The sequence below is a fragment of the Bombina bombina genome, chromosome 9, assembly GCF_027579735.1.
Source record: "Bombina bombina isolate aBomBom1 chromosome 9, aBomBom1.pri, whole genome shotgun sequence".
In the NCBI taxonomy this organism is placed as follows: domain Eukaryota; kingdom Metazoa; phylum Chordata; class Amphibia; order Anura; family Bombinatoridae; genus Bombina; species Bombina bombina.
This window is the reverse complement of record NC_069507.1, coordinates 157,678,157-157,700,108: the sequence shown is the minus strand read 5'-3', so window position 1 is coordinate 157,700,108 and position 21,952 is coordinate 157,678,157. Positions and strand designations below refer to the sequence as shown.

Below are 21,952 nucleotides of genomic sequence, written 5' to 3'. Positions count from 1 at the left end.
TAGTAGTGCGTTTGTTTAGAGTAGAAACCGCCCCCTCGACCTTGGGGACTGTCTGCCGTAAGTCCTTTCTGGGGTCGACTATAGGAAATAATTTCTTAAATATAGGGGGGGGGACAAAAGGTATGCCGGGCCTTTCCCACTCTTTATTTACTATGTCCGCTACCCGCTTGGGTATAGGAAAAGCGTCGGGGGGCACCGGAACCTCTAGGAACTTGTCCATCTTACATAACTTCTCTGGAATGACCAAATTGTCACAATCATCCAGAGTAGATAATACCTCCTTAAGCAGTGCGCCGAGATGTTCTAATTTAAATTTAAATGTCACAACATCAGGTTCAGCTTGATGAGAAATCTTTCCTGAATCTGAAATTTCTCCCTCAGACAAAACCTCCCTCATGGCCCCTTCAGATTGGTGTGAGGGTATGACAGAACAATTATCATCAGCGTCCTCTTGCTCTTCAGTGTTTAAAACAGAGCAATCGCGCTTTCTCTGATAAGTAGGCATTTTGGATAAAAGATTTGCTATAGAGTTATCCATTACAGCCGTTAATTGTTGCATGGTAATAAGTATTGGCGCACTAGATGTACTAGGGGCCTCCTGTGTGGGCATAACTGGTGTAGACACAGTAGGGGATGATGTAGTATCATGTTTACTCCCCTCATTTGAGGAATCATCTTGGGCAATATCATTATCTGTGGCATTACTGTCCTTACTTTGTTTGGACACTATGGCACAATTATCACAAATTTAAATGGGGAGACACATTGGCTTTCATACATATAGAACATAGCTTATTTGATGGTACAGACATGTTAAACAGGCTTAAACTTGTCAACAAAGCACAAAAAACGTTTTAAAATAAAACCGTTACTGTCACTTTAAATTTCAAACTGAAAACACTTTATTACTGAATATGTGAAAAAGTATGAAGGAATTGTTCAAAATTCACCAAAATTTCACCACAGTGTCTTAAAGCATTAAAAGTATTGCACACCAAATTTCAGAGCTTTAACCCTTAAAATAACGAAACCGGAGCCGTTTTTACATTTAACCCCTATACAGTCCCAGCTATATAACTAGAAAAGGCCCCCATCTGAAAAAGGTGTCCAACACAGTGCCTGCCGTTTTTCTAAACAATCCCCAAGATTATAATAACCATTATTAGTTAGAATCTGCATAATATGCCTAGTAAAGCAATCGTTTTAGCCCAGAAAAATGTCTACCAGTTTTTTAAGCCCTTTTTGAAGCCCTTTATTCTTTTATGTTTAACTAAGAAAAATGGCTTACCGGTCCCCATGAGGGGAAATGACAGCCTTCCAGCATTACATGGTCTTGTTAGAAATATGGCTAGTCATACCTTAAGCAGAAAGGTCTGCTAACTGTTTCCCCCAACTGAAGTTACTTCATCTCAACAGTCCTGTATGGAAACAGCAATCGATTTTAGTAACTGTCTGCTAAAATCATCTTCCTCTTACAAACAGAAATCTTCATCCTTTTTCTGTTTCAGAGTAAATAGTACATACCAGCACTATTTTAAAATAAGAAACACTTGATAGAAGAATAAAAACTACATTTAAACACCAAAAAAACTCTTAACCATCTCCGTGGAGATGTTGCCTGTGCAACGGCAAAGAGAATGACTGGGGTGGGCGGAGCCTAGGAGGGATCATGTGACCAGCTTTGCTGGGACTCTTTGCCATTTCCTGTTGGGGTAGAGAATATCCCACAAGTAAGGATGACGCCGTGGACCGGACACACCAATGTTGGAGAAATTAGAATCTTTGGAAATAAGCTCATATATAACAAAACACGAAACTGAGTGCAGTATAGTTTATATTCTATGTTATTCCAAATGTATTCCTACTTAATAAATCTGATTTTTTTTAAATAGAAAACCCTGCATAAATGGATGACATTTTTCACAAATGTCCCTTAATATGCGGGACTGTAACAGTTTGCACCATGCCAGTGTCTAGTGTCAAGAGAAACCTGGTACTGCCCAAAAAAATGTCCTAACATCGCCCAGAGTTATTCAGAATCTAGATTCTACCTGGTGTCCATCTTGAACCAATACATCCTCCACACCCACACAGCTGTCTGCTACCTAAAGCAAAAACAATCAAGTAAGTTGAATGTTGATTGAACGTCAATATTTCATCACATACAAACCTGTGGTAAGCTTCACGGCGATACTTTTTCATGGCAAGACCATCCATATTGGCGGGTAGATCAGCTGCATTTTGAAGACGATCACTCCAGGAAGTTGTCATTTTGCAACTGGATAAATGAACCTGAAAAGAATGGAAAACAATTGTGTCATTGAAAGAATTATAGGAAAGAAAATATGGAGACACAATTAAGGACAAAACTTAAAGGAACAACGTACTCCCTCCTTCAATGAGATCCCAATTATCCATTTTATCTGCTAGAATGTATTAAATTGTTTAAAAACACCTTGTTTACGTTTATTTTATCATTTGAAATAGCTGATTTTTCCTGTTGTATCCCCACCTATACTGAAAATTCCAGAGCCACTTCCTGTTAGCAGGAGGATAATATCCCACAAGTAAAGGATGAATCTGTGGACTCGTCGTATCTTATAGAAGAAATAAGACTTTGTGTAAGTAAGTAATTAGACAGATAAGATAATTAGATCTGCTTGCCCTTAAAGCTCATTGGTTTGGGGTTTCAAAACTGATATTTAATGTGCAAAAATAAACATGAAAACACATGAACTAGCACTGTCTAGCTGTAAAAAAAATGAACTGAGATAAGGGCTTAGAATTGAGCATATGAACCTACCTATGTTTAGCTTTCAACATAAAATACCAAGAGAACCAAGCAAATTTAATGATAAAAGTAAAATGGAAAGTGGTTTAAAATTGCATGCCCTATCTGAATCATGAAAGTTTACATTTTGACTAGACTGTCCCTTTAAGGGGAAACCAATTTAACAGTTCATGCACTGCCCCTTTAAAAGCAGTACTTCCTCATAAAGCCTTGTTACATAAGAAGACCTTTACTGAAAACAGTCTATTTTATGCTAAAGTAGAGGCTGATCCAAAACAAGTCATGAATAGCTGTTGCACATATGCACATTTATTAATTTACAGACAAAAATATTGTAACATAAGGGAATAGCACTGCAAAGCGTTTACATATTCTTGGTTTCATAGCATTCTGGAATATGTATATGGCAATATTATATATATATATATATATATATATATATATATATATATATATATATATATATATATATATATATATATATATATATATATATATATATATATATATATTGTAATTAATTTGCTGTGAGGTTCTGTTTCTGTAAAATATTTTATGTGCATAAAATGAGATGTGATTTACTATATATAAAGCTCCTTCCCAAATACGGGCACTTTTTCCAGATGTCATGTTGTGGTGCACCCTTCTTTATTAGTAATGTTACAGTGATGAGTAGTAATTTAAAGACCATAACAGTCAAAAAACGACACACTCCTCTGTTGGAGCATGTAATATTACGACTCTAGTGTGTGTTTAACCCCTGTGAGTCCCGAGCTGCACTTCTACTCTGCGCTTAACCTCTTTGTGAGAATTAAACACACAGTAGAGCAGGGTCGGTAGTCGTAAAATGAAATTCTTTAACGCAGTAGTCAAACAATCTGTAAAAAAAAAATTAGGAGCCAGTAAAAATATTCAGGAGTCAGCAATACTTTTAGGAGCCAGACAGTTATATTTGTGTATAGATATATAGAGAATAGCACAAAAAGTTATAAACCAGGGGTAAAAATCTAGGAGCCAGTGGCTCCCAGGTTCCTGGGTTTGTTGAGCCGTGCTCTAATGGATTAGAGCATGCCATTTCACTATTATTGCCCTTTAAAGGGAAGAAGTGCAGACATGAAATTTACTTGAACATCTATAATATGAAGGTAAATAGTTTTCTAATACTAAAAACAAAACTATTGATGAAATATAACAAATTCAAAATCGGATGTCTCCAGGGTAGCTGGAAGAATTTAGTAACAAACACAAGTCTTGCCAGTTGTTTCTGCCTGCAATCTGGGCTTCTCTCATCACAGAGGAAATTGCTGCACCACTGCAACTTAAAGGGATAGAAAGGACGATTGTGCATGTGTGCATTTAAATTTTAAATAGAAGCAAGTTTTAAATATGATTCCATTAGCAAAAATGCTTAAAATTGCATGCTCTGAATCATGAAAGAAAAGAAATGGGTTCAGTGTCCCTTTAAGGGTTTTCGATAAACACTAACAGATACTGTGTATGTATATATATATATATATATATATATATATATATATATATATATATATATATATATATATATATATATATATATATATATATATATATATATATATATATATATATATAGCAAATCATGAAAAATATGTTATATTAATGGTTAAAAGAAAATCTCACTTGCAATGCAGTTATTGATGAGCAGATTTAAATTAACAGCAGTAGCATAGTGACTCAGCAATCATCATTTAAAAAAAAAAAGTATCATTAATAAACAGATACTTAGTTAAACAGAGTACCACGGCACATAACCTACACACTTCTGCATAGGCTGAACATCAGTAATTAACACTCACTTGAAAACTGCTTCGTAACATCGTGACTATCCAACTGCCAATGTTGTGTTGTTTGGAGGAAACAGCATTTTAATAGCAGTTATTTATGAAGAAAAAGGACACCGGTAATTCTACACTTGGCACAAGCCTAACAAGTGACTCATTTCAGCATAGAACCAATTGGCATTAGCAGTCGCATTTTAAATAGAAGCTGTGGTAACAACATTGGTATTGCATTTAAAATAGAAACACATTGATATCAATGATGAAATTAAGCACATAGGTTTTAATGAGGGCAAAGCTATGGTAAAACACTGTATGGAAGCCAGGTTGATTTTATTTTGCTTCTTTTACTTAGTCATTGCAATGCATAAGAGCAGCAACTGTCTGAAAAACAACTTGAAATACATAAACACAAATCCTTATTGTAGAGAGGAAAAAAGTAATTATCCAATACATTAGCCATATGCAAGCTTCAGATATTATTAATATAATTTCAGTAGCAATACAAACCCAAAGCAAAGAGGATGTGTATTTAAAGGGACACTGAACCCACATTTTTTTTCTTTCTTGATTCAGATAGAGCATGCAATTTTAAGCAACTTTCTAATTTACTCCTATTATCAATTTATCTTTGTTTTCTTGCTATCTTTTTTGAAAAAGAAGGCATCTAAAATAAGGAGCCAGGTTGTTCACCAAAAAATGGGCCGGCATCTAAACTTACATTCTTGCTTTTGAAATAGAGATACCAAGAGAATGAAGAAAATTTGATAATAGGAGTACATTAGAAAGTTGCTTAAAATTGCAGGCTCTATCTGAATCACAAAAGAAAAAATTTGGGTTCAGAGTCCCTTTAAGATGTAGTTTAAAGGACCACTCAATGCAGTAGAATTGCATAATCAACAAGGGCATACAAAAAAATACAATAACACTGAATTTTAAATGAGCAGTAGATTTTTTTCTGAGAAATTTTAACAATGCACTTCAATTTGCAGACCCCCTGTAGCATGTAACCGTCATCAGCCAATCACAGACTCATGCATGTGCACAAACTCGCAGGGTATACGTATACTAGTCTGTGATTGGCTGATGTCTGTCACATGATACAGGGGGCCGGCAAAATGGGAGAAAAAATAAATTTGCCAGAAAAAAATCTACTGTTTATTTGAAATTCAGAGTAGGTGCTATTGCATTGTCTTTTTATTATGCACAAGTTAATTATTACAATTCAGCTGCATTAGGTACTTTTATTCAACAGCCATGTAAGATCATTAGTATCCTCATATTGACACAACAATATCATATGAGATGTTTTACCCTTAAAATATGTGCTTTCTACTTAACTTTTTAAACTATGAAACACTTAAAGGGACATTCTGGCCAAAATTTAAATGCACATAGATTAATTACTTTTTTGAATAGAAACCTATTTGCAATATACAGTACATGTATAGGCAAAAAAGGTTTCTAGCAAAAGTTATCACTGTTTTAGTGTTAACATTTTTCTCTGCACGTGCATGTGAAGCATAGCTAGAAATTCTCAGCGAACCAGCATATTAAACACTGCAGCTGCTCAGAGCACCAGTGGGGCTTGTATTTTGTCAGCAATAAACAAATTGAGTCATTGCCAGATGGTACAAGCACCTTAGCCTCTCTGAGCAAGTGCTGTGTTTAAAATGCTGGTGCACGGTGCATACTTAAATACACATTTGAAAACAGATATAGCTTTTATTAGAATAATTTTTGCTAATACATCGATATTACAAAAATGTGTCTATTCAAAACTGAAATGCATCCTAGTAGATTCCAATTCTGGCTAGAACGTTCCTTTATTTCCAATCAAACATATTTGTGACCAATTTTTCCTGATTTACTGGAATTGCTTTTTACTTGAAATCCAGAGTGCTGCATGTCACATGACTGCTAATGGATTGGAATAAACCCTTTTCTGTTTAGGAGAGGATGCATCTGAGACACCTTTTAGATAACTCACAGAACATTTGATTATTGCACTACTGCTTGGATGTAACTATGTGTATACATTGTATCTACATACATTGCTAAAGTCAGCTCCACAGCTGCAAAGCACTACTGGGATATAGATGAACACATCTGGTAAACCAATGACAAGAACCATTAGTGTAGCCACCAGTTACCAGCTAGCTCCCAGTAGTGCATTGCTGCTCCTGGCACTACCTAGTATACTAGAGAACACATTCAAATGAATAACAAAAGTAAACTGCATGCTCTATGTACATCAGGAAAAGCCCACTGCAATAGTTTTTGTGGCCCCAGGGAAAAAGTCGAACAATGCGTGCCATAGTGTTTGTGGCCCCAGGAAAAAGGGAGACTAAAAATGTGTGCATAGGGTGATCACAACTGAAAAATTCCCCCTGGATGAAAGAACAGCTGAGGATAACTATTTCTTACCTAAAACTGGATCTGTGTCACTCACCAGTCATTTGTACGAAATATATTTATATAATATATAAATGTATGGGCGGCCCTTATAGTGATGGTAAATTCTAGCTTTCAAAAAACATTAAGATTTACCATCACTAAAAATAAAGGCAACCTCCAGTTTAAATAATGCCGAAGGGCAAGCACGGCTATTGGCTAAGAGGTGGAAACGTCACCTCATTGAAAAAACTGAGCTGTGCCGTGGGCGGCCGAAGACTCTTAGGCTTGCGTTAGGTTTTTTTAAACTGATGAATCAAGGTCACCTTTATTTTTAGTGATGGTAAATCCTAGTGTTTTTGAAACGCTAGAATTTACCATCACTTTAAAGTCCTTTTAAAATATTGATCTGTGGCCCCCATGTGTTAGGAAATTGGCCATCACTGATCTAAACCATGAAAGTTTAATTTTGACTTTCACGTCCTATTAAAAGGGACATAAAACCATATGAACTAACATAAGTTTCTAAATATATAATGCCGCTAAAGTTTACCTGCAAAACGGTTCTTTTTTAACCCTTATTAACCCCTTTAATTCAGGCATAGTTTTGTTGCAGCAAGCTTCCCCCTGGGCATTTCCATATATGGAAGGTGCTATCCAGGCCATAGCTATGGCAGAATGCACTTGTGTACATGCACGGTATGGGGCATAGTCACATGACACCTGACTAAAGCAGTGCACAGTATAATGCTGAAGCTTTCACAAAGCATGTGACATTATCCCCATGGAAACAAGCAAGCCTCTTGGCAACAAATAATAGCAGTACCTGCTGTCCCTCCTCAACCTCCCTTACTTGCATAAGTAATTATCCTCACATGCACATTTTGTCACATGATACCTCAGGGTAGGACACTGATAAGGGAGGTAGAGAAGGCTACACTGGGCAACACTAAAGTGTAAGTAATTTTGCAAATTTTATTAAATTACTTATAAGCTTTTTTTTTACACTTTTTTTCACACACTGTTTTAACTCAGTTAACCCTTTTATAATATGCACATAACTCAATGTTTTATGGCACTTTAAGCAGTTATACATTTAAAGGACCATTAAGTACAGAAGTGCATAATCAACAAATGCACAATAGCAACTATGAGCAGCAGATTTTTTTTTTTGACAAATTTTGACTTTAGTGATCCTTTAAAGGGACACTAAACCCAAAAATGTTATTTCATGATTCAAGTAGAGAATACTATTTTCCAACTTCCTTCTATTATCTAATTTGCTTCATTCTTTAGATATCCTTTGTTGAAGAAATAGCAATGCATATGGGTTAGCCAATCACATGAGGTATCTATGTGCAGCAACCAATCAGCAGCTACTGAGCCTATCGAGATATGCTTTTTAGCAAAGTATATCAAGAGAATGAAGCAAATTAGATAATAGAAGTAAATTAGAAAGTTGTTTAAAATTACACGCTTTTTCTAAACCTGAACTAAAAAATTTGGGTTTCATGTCCCTTTAACGAAGGGGTTAAGCTTGTGTCTACAGCAAAAGAAGTTCACTAGTGAGCTAATCCTAAGGTTAGCAATATATTTTTTTTTTTTTACAAAGGGTGTAATAAAGATACAGACAAATGTGATGAGAATTCACTGTTTATGTTCAATACAAGCTTTAAAAAGAGGAAACCACCAACGTATGTCAATGTTTGCAGAGGCAACTCTTCATGATCTGCAATATGATTTGCTGCAGGAGAAAGTGAACTTCAGTATTTCCAGTTTGCCGTTTTATCTTGTTGCTACATAAAACCACAAGTGCTACAACTTTTCTTTCCACTGGTATTAAATGTCCTAAGCCTTAAGCCATTTGACAGATAAAAGCATTAGATGTGATGGTGTCAATGTCACTAGCAGTCAAATCCTTTACTCATACTTAGCATAGCAGGGTGTTCATTAGACAGAAGACCAGGGATTCCCAACCTTTCTAATTACAGGGGATATTGTTTTTCCCCCCCCCCTTTGACTTAACCGCTTAACTGCTGTACTAAGCTGTTTTGCAGTTTTTTAGATGCTGCTCACCTTTAGAAACTGTTGTAAGCTATGTTTTATATATATATATTATTATTTTTAGGGGACCCAACAGATTCAAATTGTATTATTGTATGTATATATCATTATATGTAAGAAACCTGCAACAAAAAGTGTGATAAAATGCATTTTTAATTAAAATGTTAATAAACAAGGTTACAAACAATATTGTATGTGTTTTCTTTCCCATAAACTCCATAGCAAAAAGAAGGCATTATCCTCATATAAATAAGGGCAGTTCTGTACAGTTATGTAACTTTGATCTGCACATAGGGGCTCCCAAAAACCTATATGCAAATGAATGTACGTTTATTCATGCTGGCTATTAAACTTATTTAGAGGCTTTATTTTAAAGAGAAGCTTCTGAGCTTTAAAACAAGGGGTCTTGGGGGTCTCTATATATTAATTTTTGATAACCTGGTTTAAGGGTATATGTGTGTATATGTATATATTAAAAATAAGTTGTTTTTTTAATGTGCTTACACTTTAACCCCAAGACAAACACCATTTGAAAGAGCAGGCAATTGTCTTTCAAACAGTGTGACTTCTTGGTTTTAAAGGTTTAAAGGGACACTATACCCAAACATTTTCTTTCATGATTAAGGTAGAGAATATAATTTTAAACAACATTCCAATTTACTTCTATTACCTAATTTGCTTCATTCTTTAGATATACTTTAATGAAGAAAAAGTGATGAACACGGTGAACCAATCAGAGGAGGCATCTATGTGCAGTTACCAATCAGCAGCTACTAAGCATATCTAGATATGCTTTTCAGCAAAGAATATCAAGAGAATGAAGCAAAATAGAGAATAGAAGCAAATTAGAAAGTTGTTTATAATTGTATGCTCTGTCTAAATCATGAAAGAAAAAAATTGAGTTTCATGTCCCTTTAAGTGAACTTAGATCGAAGGATTTGAATTCCAAAACCAACACTCAGCTTCCTTAAAGGGAGATTGTACACTAGATTTTTCTTTGCAGGTTTTGTAGATGATCCATTTATATAGCCCATCTGGAAGTGTTTTTGTAACAGTGTATTTTTTTAAGACTCCTAACCAAGCCCCAAAGTATCAGATGTATATGCTTGTTTACAAATTACTGCTGGCAGGGAAGGGGGGAGGGGGAGTATCTGCTCTTCTTGGTTTCCCAGCCCCTTTCACTGGGTGTCCCAGCCTAACTTCATCAACAGTGCTAAACGTGGAGCTTCTAAGTCATTTTTAAAATGTTTTATACTAGATTTTTAGATCAGTATCGGTGCATAAAAGCCTAGGTGTTTTTTTGTGTGTGTGTTTTAATTTTTTTGTCATATTTTTTCTAAAGCAAATCGTTTTCTAATACAATAAGCAGTGCTTCTTACTGAAATTTTTAAAAAAATGTTTTTCAGTTCCCCTGACCTTCACCTTAAGATTTCCCCTCATCACAGGTGAATGACAGCTATTGGCGTTAATCATGATTATTGTTTCAAAGCATTGGCAACATTAGGCATAAAGGACAAAGGTATACTCCTAACTTTAAAAGGGGCACTCAAGTCAAAATACATTTTTAGGATTCAGAAAGAGCATGCAGTTTTAAGACACTTTCCAATGTAATTCCATTATGACATTTTGCACAGTCGTTTTATATATGCACACTTTCTGGGAACAAAATCGTACTGGGAATGTGCACAAGCTCACAGGGTATATGTATACTTGTCTGTGACTGGCTGATGTCTGTCAGATGATAGAGGGGGCTGGAAAATGAGAGAAAAAATAAATATTTGCCAGGAAAAAAAAAAATCTACTGCTTTTTTGAAATTCAGAGTAAGTGCTATTACATTGTTTTATTATGCACTCCTACTGCACTGAGTGGCCCTGGGAGCCATGTAATTCTTATCCTCTATTTTTACAGTGACAAATAATAAAGATTAAATGTATGTACTATATTATGCTGCTATCTTATGCGTAACATCAGACATGAGATTCACATATACTAAACTTTAAACTGTGACCAAATAAAGCTTCAAAAAGTGTGAATAGTAATAGAAATGGAACCATAATAAAATGTTATTATATTCTGCTAATGACTCCCATTTTTAATCAGCAGTGATAAAAATGAAGGGAACATGGAAACACTAATCGGTTGCTAAAGCTATTAATCTCTTTGTATACAAAGATCACTTAAAACATTCTTTCCATACTTGTAAATTCTTTATAGATTAACCATCTCACAGTTACATGATTTTCAACTGTTTTCCATTAAAGTGGTGGTAAAGTTCCGTTAATGGCTATCAAGTATTGCATTAATTGATAAAAATCAATATGTTTCATTTATCGTTTTTAATAAATGTGGGTTTCAATCAAGTTATAACCTTTATAAAGGCAATTTCTAAACCTCATATACTCAACCAGTTATATATTTTTTTTCCTACCTTTCGATCACGTTTTTGACTAAACCAATTGAAATTTAGGCCGTTAGGCGGCCGTCACTCCACGTCATCCGCCCCTTCAAGCAACTGCGCATGCGCTATTTCATTTCTCATTCATTTATTCGCATTGTAAATGGCGCGCGTGCCTGTGTAACGCATGCGTGCTAATTACAGGTAGGAATCCCTTACTATTTCATCTGCATCTTGTAAAAGATACCGACAAGCTCTTCACTTTACTTTTGATACTGGCCATTATAAGTATCGCATTATAAGTAAGTAATTGTAAAACTTATATTATTTCCAAGCATGCGCAAAAACATTTTTCTCGGGAGCGAGCGGATAGCTGTGACGTAGGAGCGGGTGGGACCACTCTGTAGTGTAAGTAGATATCGGAGCAGGAAGTGTCAGATGGGAGGAGCGAGGAGTGGTAAGGGAAAAAGTTTTAAACATTGCGATTTATTATGTCAATAATTTACAAGCTTTGAAAACTTAGCCACTTAGCTTACAAAGTGACAGGCAAACTAGTTTGTGTACCTAAACTGATAAAATTTACCATCACTTTAAAGGGACAGTAACTTAAAAATCAAACTTCCTCGATTCAGATAGAGGATGCCATTTGAAACAACTTTCCAATTTACTTCTGTTACCAAATATGCTTTGTTCTCTTTGTATTCTTTGTTGGAGAGAAACCTCAGGAGCAACGGTGCATTAGTGGGAGCTAGCTGGCGATTGGTATATGAAATGTTCAGCTAACTTCTAAGCCTACTCTTTAACAAAGGATACAAAGGAAAAGGGTGCATTTGATTAAATCACAATTTAAATCACTAGTCAGTAAGGCCAATTTAAATTAATTTCATTTTTAGAATAATAACTTTTCAGATTATGTTTCCGGTTATATCAGAACATTACTGATTTGGTTATATATCATTAGATATACATAGATAGATCATTGAAATTATTGAGAGGTGAACTATCTCCAGTTTAATGGGTTAATCATTCATATTTGATCAACTTTTCAGCTGTACTTTATTGGAAGGAGAAAAATAAACATTACCTTAATAATAACAACATTATATTTCATTTTTTATGTCTGCCCCTTCCTCCTCACACTTAGGTCCTTGTGCAGATCTATTCCACCCCAAACAATCTTCTATTCAGGGAGTTTCTTGGAACTTAGTTTGGGTTGATTCTGTGTATATAGATTTGTATGGGAGCAATGGCATTAAAGGGACAGTAAAGTCAAAATTAAAAACTTTCATGATTCAGAAAGAACGTGCAAATTTTAAATTTACGTCTCTTATCTAATTTGCTTTGTTCTTTTGGTATCCATTGTTGAAAAGCATACATAGGTAGGCTCAGAAGCAATGCACTACTGCGAGCTAGCTGCTTATCACTGTCTCACACGTGTTCAGCTAGGTCCCAGTAGAGCATTGCTCTCTTTTAAACAAGGATACCAAGTGAATAAAGCTAATTTAATAATATAAGTAAATCTGAAATTTGTGTGCTATATCTGAAACCCAAATGTTTTCTTTCGTTATTATGGTCGTTATTATGACCTTTAAGGTTTATTTCTCAACTCTGTATGCTTATTTTATAACATTTTGCTTTGAAGAAGGGCCATGTTACTTCTGCAGACACAAATTCACAGTTTTGAGAACTGCAAAACCAATAATATCTGATATTATCTTCGAGACAGAACAACTGCCCAAAATAATCTGCCAAAAACCTCTGGGACAGTATAGCATTGTGAATAGATTCATGGAATTTATTTACCAAAAAAATACAAAATTACAGCAGTGAATATACAGCATCTTGCTATATAATTAAAAATAAATCTATATGTCAGGATGAATAACATTTAGATTATAATGCATCTTAAATATAAACTATCATTAGATAGATTTTTTATTTAAAACAAAATCCTATTTAAACAAAAAAAAGTTTTTTTAAAATATTGTTTTTTATCCACCCTTGCCAAGGAACAAACCAAATGTTATTATAGAAGTAAACTGGAATTTTTTTATTTCTATTATTGCACACTCTGAATCATGAAAGTTTAATTTGACTTTAAGGTCTCTTTAAACGTATTGCTTACCTAATGTACAGTTAAAGGGACATTGTTGTGCGAAATTGACATGCTCTTTTTTATTAGGCCCTGCAAGTCTATGTGCAAAAAGTTAAAAGTCATGAGCCACAGCCAAATGCTAGTCCTGAGCAAAAACAAACCAGTGATTGGGGGATTCTGTGCATCTGCTGCTGATGATTGGCTCACCGTCCATGTCTGCTCAGGGCAAGCACTTGTCTGTAGCTCCCAAGTGGAATTTTAATCCTTTGCATTAATTAAACACACAGACTTGCAGCCGACTCAGCCCTTCATCCTTCTGAGGTCGATAAAATGAGTACCATTAAAATGGGTAATAATAACAACTATTACTATTCAGCTGCTGATTTGGTTAATTCCGAGAGCAAGCGCTGAAAAAGCGATTTGAGTCCCACTGGGAGAAAGGTGCTATATAAATACTAGTTATTATTATAGTATTGACAGTTTTTTATTGCTGATTTATTATTTATATGTACAAAATAAAATTTGAACAATTCAAATATAAAGTCTTGGTCGTTGCAATTGTTTACATTTATTTATACCTAACAGCAAATCACCAGTTAGAGGGACAGTCTAATCAAATTAAACTTTCATGATTCAGATAGGGCATGCAATTATAAACTACTTTCCAATTTATTTTTATCAGCAAATTTGCTTTGCTCTCTTGGTATTCTTTGTTGAGAGCTAAACCTAGGCTCATATGCTAATTTCTAAGCCCTTGGAGGCTGACTCTTATCTCAGTGCATTTTGACAGGTTTTTTTTTACAGCTAGACAGCACTAGTTGATGTGTGCCATATAGATACAATTGTGCTCTGATTGGCTAAAGTGCAAGTCTGTCAAAAGAACTGAAATAAGAGGGCAGTCTACGGAGGCTTAAATAATAAGGTAATCACAGAGGTAAAAAGTGTATTAATATAACAGTGTTGGTTATGCAAAACTGGGGAATGGGCAGTAAATGTAGTATCTATATTTTTAAACAATAACAATTCTGGAGTAGACTTTCCCTTTAAACATTGTCAAGCACTGTGCTGACCTCTATTTTGGCTGCTGGTGTTGATAAATTATAGTGATGCAAACATTCTTCTGATGACAACTAAAAATAAAATGCAGTTGCTGTTCCCATACCTTGGGCATTTTGTATCTTTACTTAGATGGCTGTGTTGCTAAATAGCTGGTAAATAGAAATCAAGTGATTCCATATTACCGTAAAAGGGAAACCGTACTCAAATAATTTCTTCCACACATATGAAATAGCAGCATTTACACAACAGACATGCTTATGCTCGTTATTGGTTTTGCAAACAAAGTTACACACGGTTTCGGATACTTCTGACATAATAGAACAGAAGTGCAGCTCAGAATATCTGTATTAAAGGGACAGTAAAGTCATAATTAGACATAACATACTATTTTAAACAACTTTCCAATTTACTTCTATCATTTAATTAACTTCCTTCTCTTGTTATTCTTTGCTGAAAGGTTTATCTCGGAAAGCTCAGGAGTATCAAAGAACCTAGGTTCTAGCTGCTGATTGGTGGCTGCATATATATATATATATATATATATATATATATATATATATATATATATATATATACACACACATACATACACACACCGACTGTCATTGGCTCACCCATGTGTTCATTTAGAAACAAGTAGTGCATTGCTGCTCCTTCAACAAATGATACCAAGAGAATGAAGCAAATTTGATAATAGAAGTAAACTTGAAAGTTGTTTAAAATTGTATGTTTTACCTAAATCATGGAAGAAAATTTTGGGGTTTCAAGTCCCTTTAAGAAATTCTAATTCTGAGAACTGAAGAAGCACATTGCAGACTTACCATAGCTAACTCTAATTGGTTTTAACAGATAACTGCAAAACAATGTATGTTATACTAACATAATGACTGTGGCTAGCCTTGTTGCCTGCAGTTTCAAGAGTGCATTGGCTCCTCCAAATAACGCCAAAGTGGTGGCTGGAGTTTGGCTATTGAAAAACAATTGCAGCAAACAAGATGCTCATTTGTTAAAATGTTTAGACTTGGCTGATACATTATTCTATAGTAAGACAACAGGCTGTTTACTGACCCTTTAAGTAAAAGCTAGAAGAGGTACTAAAAAGGCAATGTGGAATGCAAAACGTTTCTATCAAAAGCAACCTTAAAAGAAGCAAACATGTCAAAATGGTAAAATTTGGTAAAGCTATGTAAAGATGATCAAGTATGGGCAAGGGGGGGGCGCAAAGGGGTTGTGCATGCCCTACCCCTGGGATTTTGCTCCAGGTAAAATGTCAGACTCTTTTGCAAGCACACAGCACAGCATTAAAATGTAGCTCTTTCATTTTGCTTTGAATCTAGCTGTGTGCTTGCAAGAGAGTGCCAGACTTTCTATGTGTTCTGTTAATATTTTTGTTTTGTAATTTTGACTATGGCTGGCCTGGAGTTAAAGTGACACTGAACCCAAATTTTTTCTTCCTTGATTCAGATAGAGCATGAAATTTTAAGCAACTTTCTAATTTACTCTTATCAAATTTTCTTCATTCTCTTGGTATCTTTATTTGAAATGCAAGAATTTTAGAAGTTTAGATGCCGGCCCATTTTTGGTGAACAACCTGGGTTGTTCTTTCTGATTAGTGGATAAATTCATCCACCAATAAAAAAGAGCTGTCCAGAGTGCTGAACAAAAAAAAAACTTAGATGCCTTCATTTGAAAATAAATATAGCAAGAGAACAAAGAAGAAAAATGATAATAGGAGTAAATTAGAAAGTTGCTTAAAATTGCATGCTCTGTCTGAATCACAAAAGAAAAAAAATTGGGTTCAGTGTCCCTTTAAGTGCCCGAGTCACTGAAAGCTGGTGAGTACCCAGCGCTGTGAGTTTTGCACTGACATGGGATGGGCACCCACTCCAGTTTGAGAGAAAAAACAATTTCTCATCATATTACAGCCCCCAAAAAATATTTTTGGGCTGGCTCCTAGATTTTCAAATCATATTTGTCAAGCCCCTGCCTTACTTCTAAGCATAAGCACACACTTGAGTCACGCTTTTGATGCAAATGAACAACCTTGCTTAAAAAGATGTGCAGCTCATGCGTAACGCAAGCAACTCTTTCTCCATTGCATGTTGACATTGATATTATTATGCTTAGGGTTAGACATGTGCAGCAGCGTAAAAATAGTTTTGGACAAATTTTTCTGAACTATAATTTGGAAAAACTAGTTTTACAAATATTCATCTGCTGCACTAGACCTATGTTTAGGACAGCAATAAATATTACAAATATTAATAAAATAAACTTTTATGATTCAGATAGGGCATGTAATTTTAAACAACTTTCCAATTTACTTTTATAATCAATTCTGCTTTGTTCTCTTGGTATTCTTAGTTGAAAGCTAAAGCTAGGTATGCTAATTTCTTAGCCCTTGAAGGCTGCCTCTTATCTGCATGCATTTTGACAGTTTTTCACAACTAGATGGAGTTAGTTCATGTGTGCCATATAGATAACGTTGTGCTCACGCACGTGAAGTTATCCTAGGAGTCAGCACTGATTGGCTAAAATGCAAGTCTGTCAAAAGAACTGAAATATAGGAGCAGTCTGCAGAGGCTTGGATACAAGGTAAGCACAGAGGTAAAAAGTCTATTAATATAACTGTGTTGGTTATGCAAAATTGGGGAATGTGTAATAAAGGGATTATCTATCTTTTTAAACAATAACAACTCTGGTGTAGACTGTCCCTTTAAATGTAATTTTTTTAGTGTAAGGTCCAGTTACCATAGAAACTAATTGATTTTCAAGAAATTAATGATGGATGGAAGTGTTTAGCAAGGAATCAGCAAGCGCTAACCAGGTTCTGAACCAAAGATAGACTGGCTCATAAGCTTACATTCCTGGTTTTTCAAATAAAGATACCAAGAGAACGAAGAAAAAAATAGATAATAAGAGTAAATCAGAAAGTTGCTTAAAATTGCATGCTCTATCTGAATCATGGAAAAAAATTGGGTTTAGAATCCCTTTAATTACAAAATGTAGTTCAACTAATGTCCTTCATCTGGTTACATACTAAAAAAAAAAAACAGAATTTATGTTTATCTGATAAATTTCTTTCTCCAACGGTGTGTCCGGTCCACGGCTTCATCCTTACTTGTGGGATATTATCTTCCCCTACAGGAAATGGCAAAGAGAGCACACAGCAAGAGCTGTCCATATAGCCCCCCCTCTGGCTCCGCCCCCCAGTCATTCGAACAACGGTTAGGAGAAAAAGGAGAAACTATAGGGTGCCGTGGTGACTGTAGTGTATAAAGAAAGAAATTTTTCAAGCCTGATTAAAAACCAGGGCGGGCCGTGGACCGGACACACCGTTGGAGAAAGAAAATTATCAGGTAAACATAAATTCTGTTTTCTCCAACATTGGTGTGTCCGGTCCACGGCTTCATCCTTACTTGTGGGAACCAATACCAAAGCTTTAGGACACGGATGAAGGGAGGGAGCAAATCAGGTTACCTAAACAGAAGGCACCACGGCTTGCAAAACCCTTTCTCCCAAAAACAGCCTCCGAAGAAGCATAAGTACTGAATTTGTAAAATTTGGCAAAAGTGTGCAGAGAAGACCAAGTCGCTGCCTTACATATCTGATCAACAGAAGCCTCGTTCTTGAAGGCCCATGTGGAAGCCACAGCTCTAGTAGAGTGAGCTGTAATTCGTTCAGGAGGCTGCCGTCCGGTAGTCTCATAAGCCAATCGGATGATGCTTTTCAGCCAAAAAGAAAGAGAGGTAGCAGTAGCTTTCTGTCCTCTCCTCTTACCAGAATAAACGACAAACAAAGATGAAGTCTGTCTGAAATCCTTTGTTCCATCTAAATAGAATTTTGAAGCACGGACCACATATAAATTGTGTAACAAACGTTCCTTCTTCGAAACTGGATTCGGACACAGAGAAGGAACAACTATTTCCTGGTTAATATTCCTGTTGGAAACCACTTTTGGAAGAAAACCAGGTTTGGTACGCAAAACAACCTTATCTGCATGGAATACCAGATAGGGTGGATCACACTGCAAAGCAGACAATTCAGAAACTCTTCTAGCAGAAGAAATAGCAACCAAAAACAGAACTTTCCAAGATAGTAACTTAATATCTATGGAGTCATGGGTCTGTAAACAGGCTTGATTCTGACTAAGGCCTGTACAAAAGCTTGTACATCTGGCACTGCTGCCAGGCGTTTGTGTAACAAAACAGACAAAGCAGATATCTGTCCTTTTAGAGAACTTGCTGACAACCCTTTATCCAACCCTCTTGGAGAAAGGAAAGAATCTTAGGAATTTTAATTTTACTCCAAGAGAATCCCTTGGATTCACACCAACAGATATATTTTTTCCATATTTTATGGTAAATTTTCCTAGTCACAGGTTTTCTGGCTTGGACCAGAGTATCTATAACTGAATCTGAAAACCCACGCTTAGATAAAATCAAGCGTTCAATTTCCAAGCAGTCAGCTGCAGAGAGACTAGATTTGGATGTTCGAATGGACCTTGAACTAGAAGATCCTGTCTCAAAGGTAGCTTCCATGGTGGAGCCGATGACATATTCACCAGGTCTGCATACCAAGTCCTGCGTGGCCACGCAGGAGCTATCAGAATCACTGAGGCCTTCTCCTGTTTGATCCTGGCTACGAGCCTGGGAAGGAGAGGAAACGGTGGAAACACATAAGCTAGGTTGAACGACCAAGGCGCCACTAATGCATCCACCAGTGTCGCCTTGGGATCCCTGGATCTGGACCCGTAGCGAGGAACCTTGAAGTTATGACGAGACGCCATCAGATCCATGTCTGGAATGCCCCATAATTGAGTTAACTGGGCAAAGACCTCCGGGTGGAGTTCCCACTCCCCCGGATGGAAAGTCTGACGACTCAAATAATCCGCCTCCCAGTTGTCTACTCCTGGGATGTGAATTGCAGATAGATGGCAGGAGTGATCCTCCGCCCATTTGATGATCTTGGATACCTCTCTCATCGCCAAGGAACTCTTTGTTCCTCCCTGATGATTGATGTAAGCTACAGTCGTCATGTTGTCCGACTGAAATCTTATGAATCCGGCCTTCGCTAGTTGAGGCCAAGCCCGGAGCGCATTGAATATCGCTCTCAGTTCCAGGATATTTATCGGGAGAAGAGACTCTTCCCGAGACCATAGACCCTGAGCTTTCAGGGAGTCCCAGACCGCGTCCCAGCCTAATAGACTGGCGTCGGTCGTGACAATGACCCACTCTGGTCTGCGGAAACTCATTCCCTGAGACAGGTGATCCTGAGTCAACCACCAACGGAGTGAGTCTCTGGTTAACTGGTCTACTTGAATCTGGGGAGACAAGTCTGCATAATCCCCATTCCACTGTCTGAGCATGCACAGTTGCAATGGTCTTAGATGAATTCGAGCAAAAGGAACCACGTCCATTGCTGCAACCATTAAACCTATTACTTCCATGCACTGAGCTATGGAAGGCTGAGGAATAGATTGAAGAACTTAATTTTCTGACCTCTGTCAGAAAAATCTTCATTTCTACAGAATCTATTATTGTTCCCAGAAAGGGAACTCTTGTAGACGGGGACAGGGAACTCTTTTCCATGTTCACCTTCCACCCGTGAGACCTGAGAAAAGCTAATACAATGTCTGTATGAGCCCTTGATCTGGAAAGGGACGACGCTTGGATTAGGATGTCGTCTAGGTAAGGTGCCACAGCAATGCCCCTCGGTCTTAGAACCGCTAGAAGGGACCCTAGCACCTTTGTGAAAATTCTGGGAGCAGTGGCTAAACCAAACGGAAGAGCCACGAACTGGTAATGTTTGTCCAGAAAGGCGAACCTTAGGAACTGATGATGATCTTTGTGGATAGGAATATGTAGGTACGCATCCTTTAAATCCACGGTAGACATGTATTGACCCTCCTGGATTGTTGGTAAAATCGTTCGAATGGTTTCCATCTTGAACGATGGAACTTTGAGGAATTTGTTTAGAATTTTTAAATCCAGAATTGGTCTGAAAGTTCCCTCTTTTTTGGGAACTACAAACAGGTTTGAGTAAAACCCCTGACCTTGTTCCACTGTTGGAACTGGGTGTATCACTCCCATCTTTAATAGATCTCCTCCGCAATGTAAGAATGCCTGTCTCTTTATCTGGTCTGAAGATAAGCGAGACATGTGGAACCTTCCCCTTGGAGGAAGTTCCTTGAATTCTAGAAGATAACCCTGAGAAACTATTTCTAGCGCCCAGGGATCCTGAACATCTCTTGCCCAAGCCTGAGCAAAGAGAGAAAGTCTGCCCCCTACTAGATCCGGTCCCGGATCGGGGGCTACCCCTTCATGCTGTCTTGGTAGCAGCAGCAGGCTTCTTGGCCTGTTTACCCTTGTTCCAGCCTTGCATTGGTTTCCATGCTGGCTTAGCCTGGGAAGCGTTACCCTCTTGTCTAGAGGCTGCAGAGTTAGGAGACGGTGCGTTCCTGAAGTTGCGAAAGGAAGGAAAATTAGATTTGCTCTTAGCCGTGAAAGGCCTATCCTGTGGGAGGGCATGGCCCTTTCCCACAGTGATGTCTGAAATAATCTCCTTCAATTCTGGCCCAAAAAGGGTCTTTCCTTTGAAAGGAATATTAAGCAATTTTGTCTTGGATGACACATCCGCCGACCAAGATTTTAGCCAAAGCGCTCTGCGCCACAATTGCAAAACCTGAATTTTTCGCCGCTAATTTCGCCAATTGCAAAGCGGCATCTAAAATAAAGGAATTAGCCAACTTTAGTGCGTGAATTCTGTCCATGACTTCCTCATATGGAGTCTCCTTATTGAGCGAATTTTCTAGTTCCTCGAACCAAAAAGACGCCGCCGTGGTGACAGGAATAATGCACAAAATTGGCTGAAGAAGGAAACCTTGCTGAACAAATATCTTTTTAAGCAATCCTTCCAATTTTTTATCCATAGGATCTTTGAAAGCACAACTGTCCTCAATGGGAATAGTTGTGCGCTTGGCCAACGTAGAAACTGCTCCTTCAACCTTAGGGACTGTTTGCCATGCGTCCCTTTTGGGGTCGACAATGGGGAACATTTTCTTAAATATAGGAGGTGGGACAAAAGGTATACCTGGCTTCTCCCACTCCTTGTTCACTATGTCCGCCACCCTCTTGGATATCGGAAAGGCATCAGCGTGCACAGGGACCTCAAGGAATTTGTCCATTTTGCACAATTTCTCTGGAATTACCAGAGAGTCGCAATCGTCAAGAGTAGTTAGCACCTCCTTAAGCAGGGCGCGGAGATGTTCTAACTTAAATTTAAACGTCACAATATCAGGTTCTGCCTGCTGAGAAACTTTTCCTGAATCAGAAATTTT

The 21,952-nt window shown here is 37.0% G+C and overlaps 1 protein-coding gene across 2 annotated transcripts in view; it reads right to left on the bottom strand.

Annotated features, from left to right (window-relative positions):
• Positions 1–21,952, bottom strand: part of NT5C2 (5'-nucleotidase, cytosolic II) — a 325,894-nt gene that overhangs the window by 252,548 nt on the left and 51,394 nt on the right. Inside the window, exons 1-2 of one of the 2 annotated variants that reach the window (XM_053692453.1) lie at positions 4,624–4,735; positions 2,171–2,292 (exon numbers count right to left, since the gene is read on the bottom strand). In XM_053692453.1, coding sequence (XP_053548428.1) covers positions 2,171–2,292; positions 4,624–4,644 — 143 coding nt within the window. In that variant the 5' untranslated portion in view covers positions 4,645–4,735. Of the gene's footprint in view, positions 1–2,170; positions 2,293–4,623; positions 4,736–21,952 lie in introns of those variants that run through there. The other variant, XM_053692454.1, reaches the window with a different exon arrangement.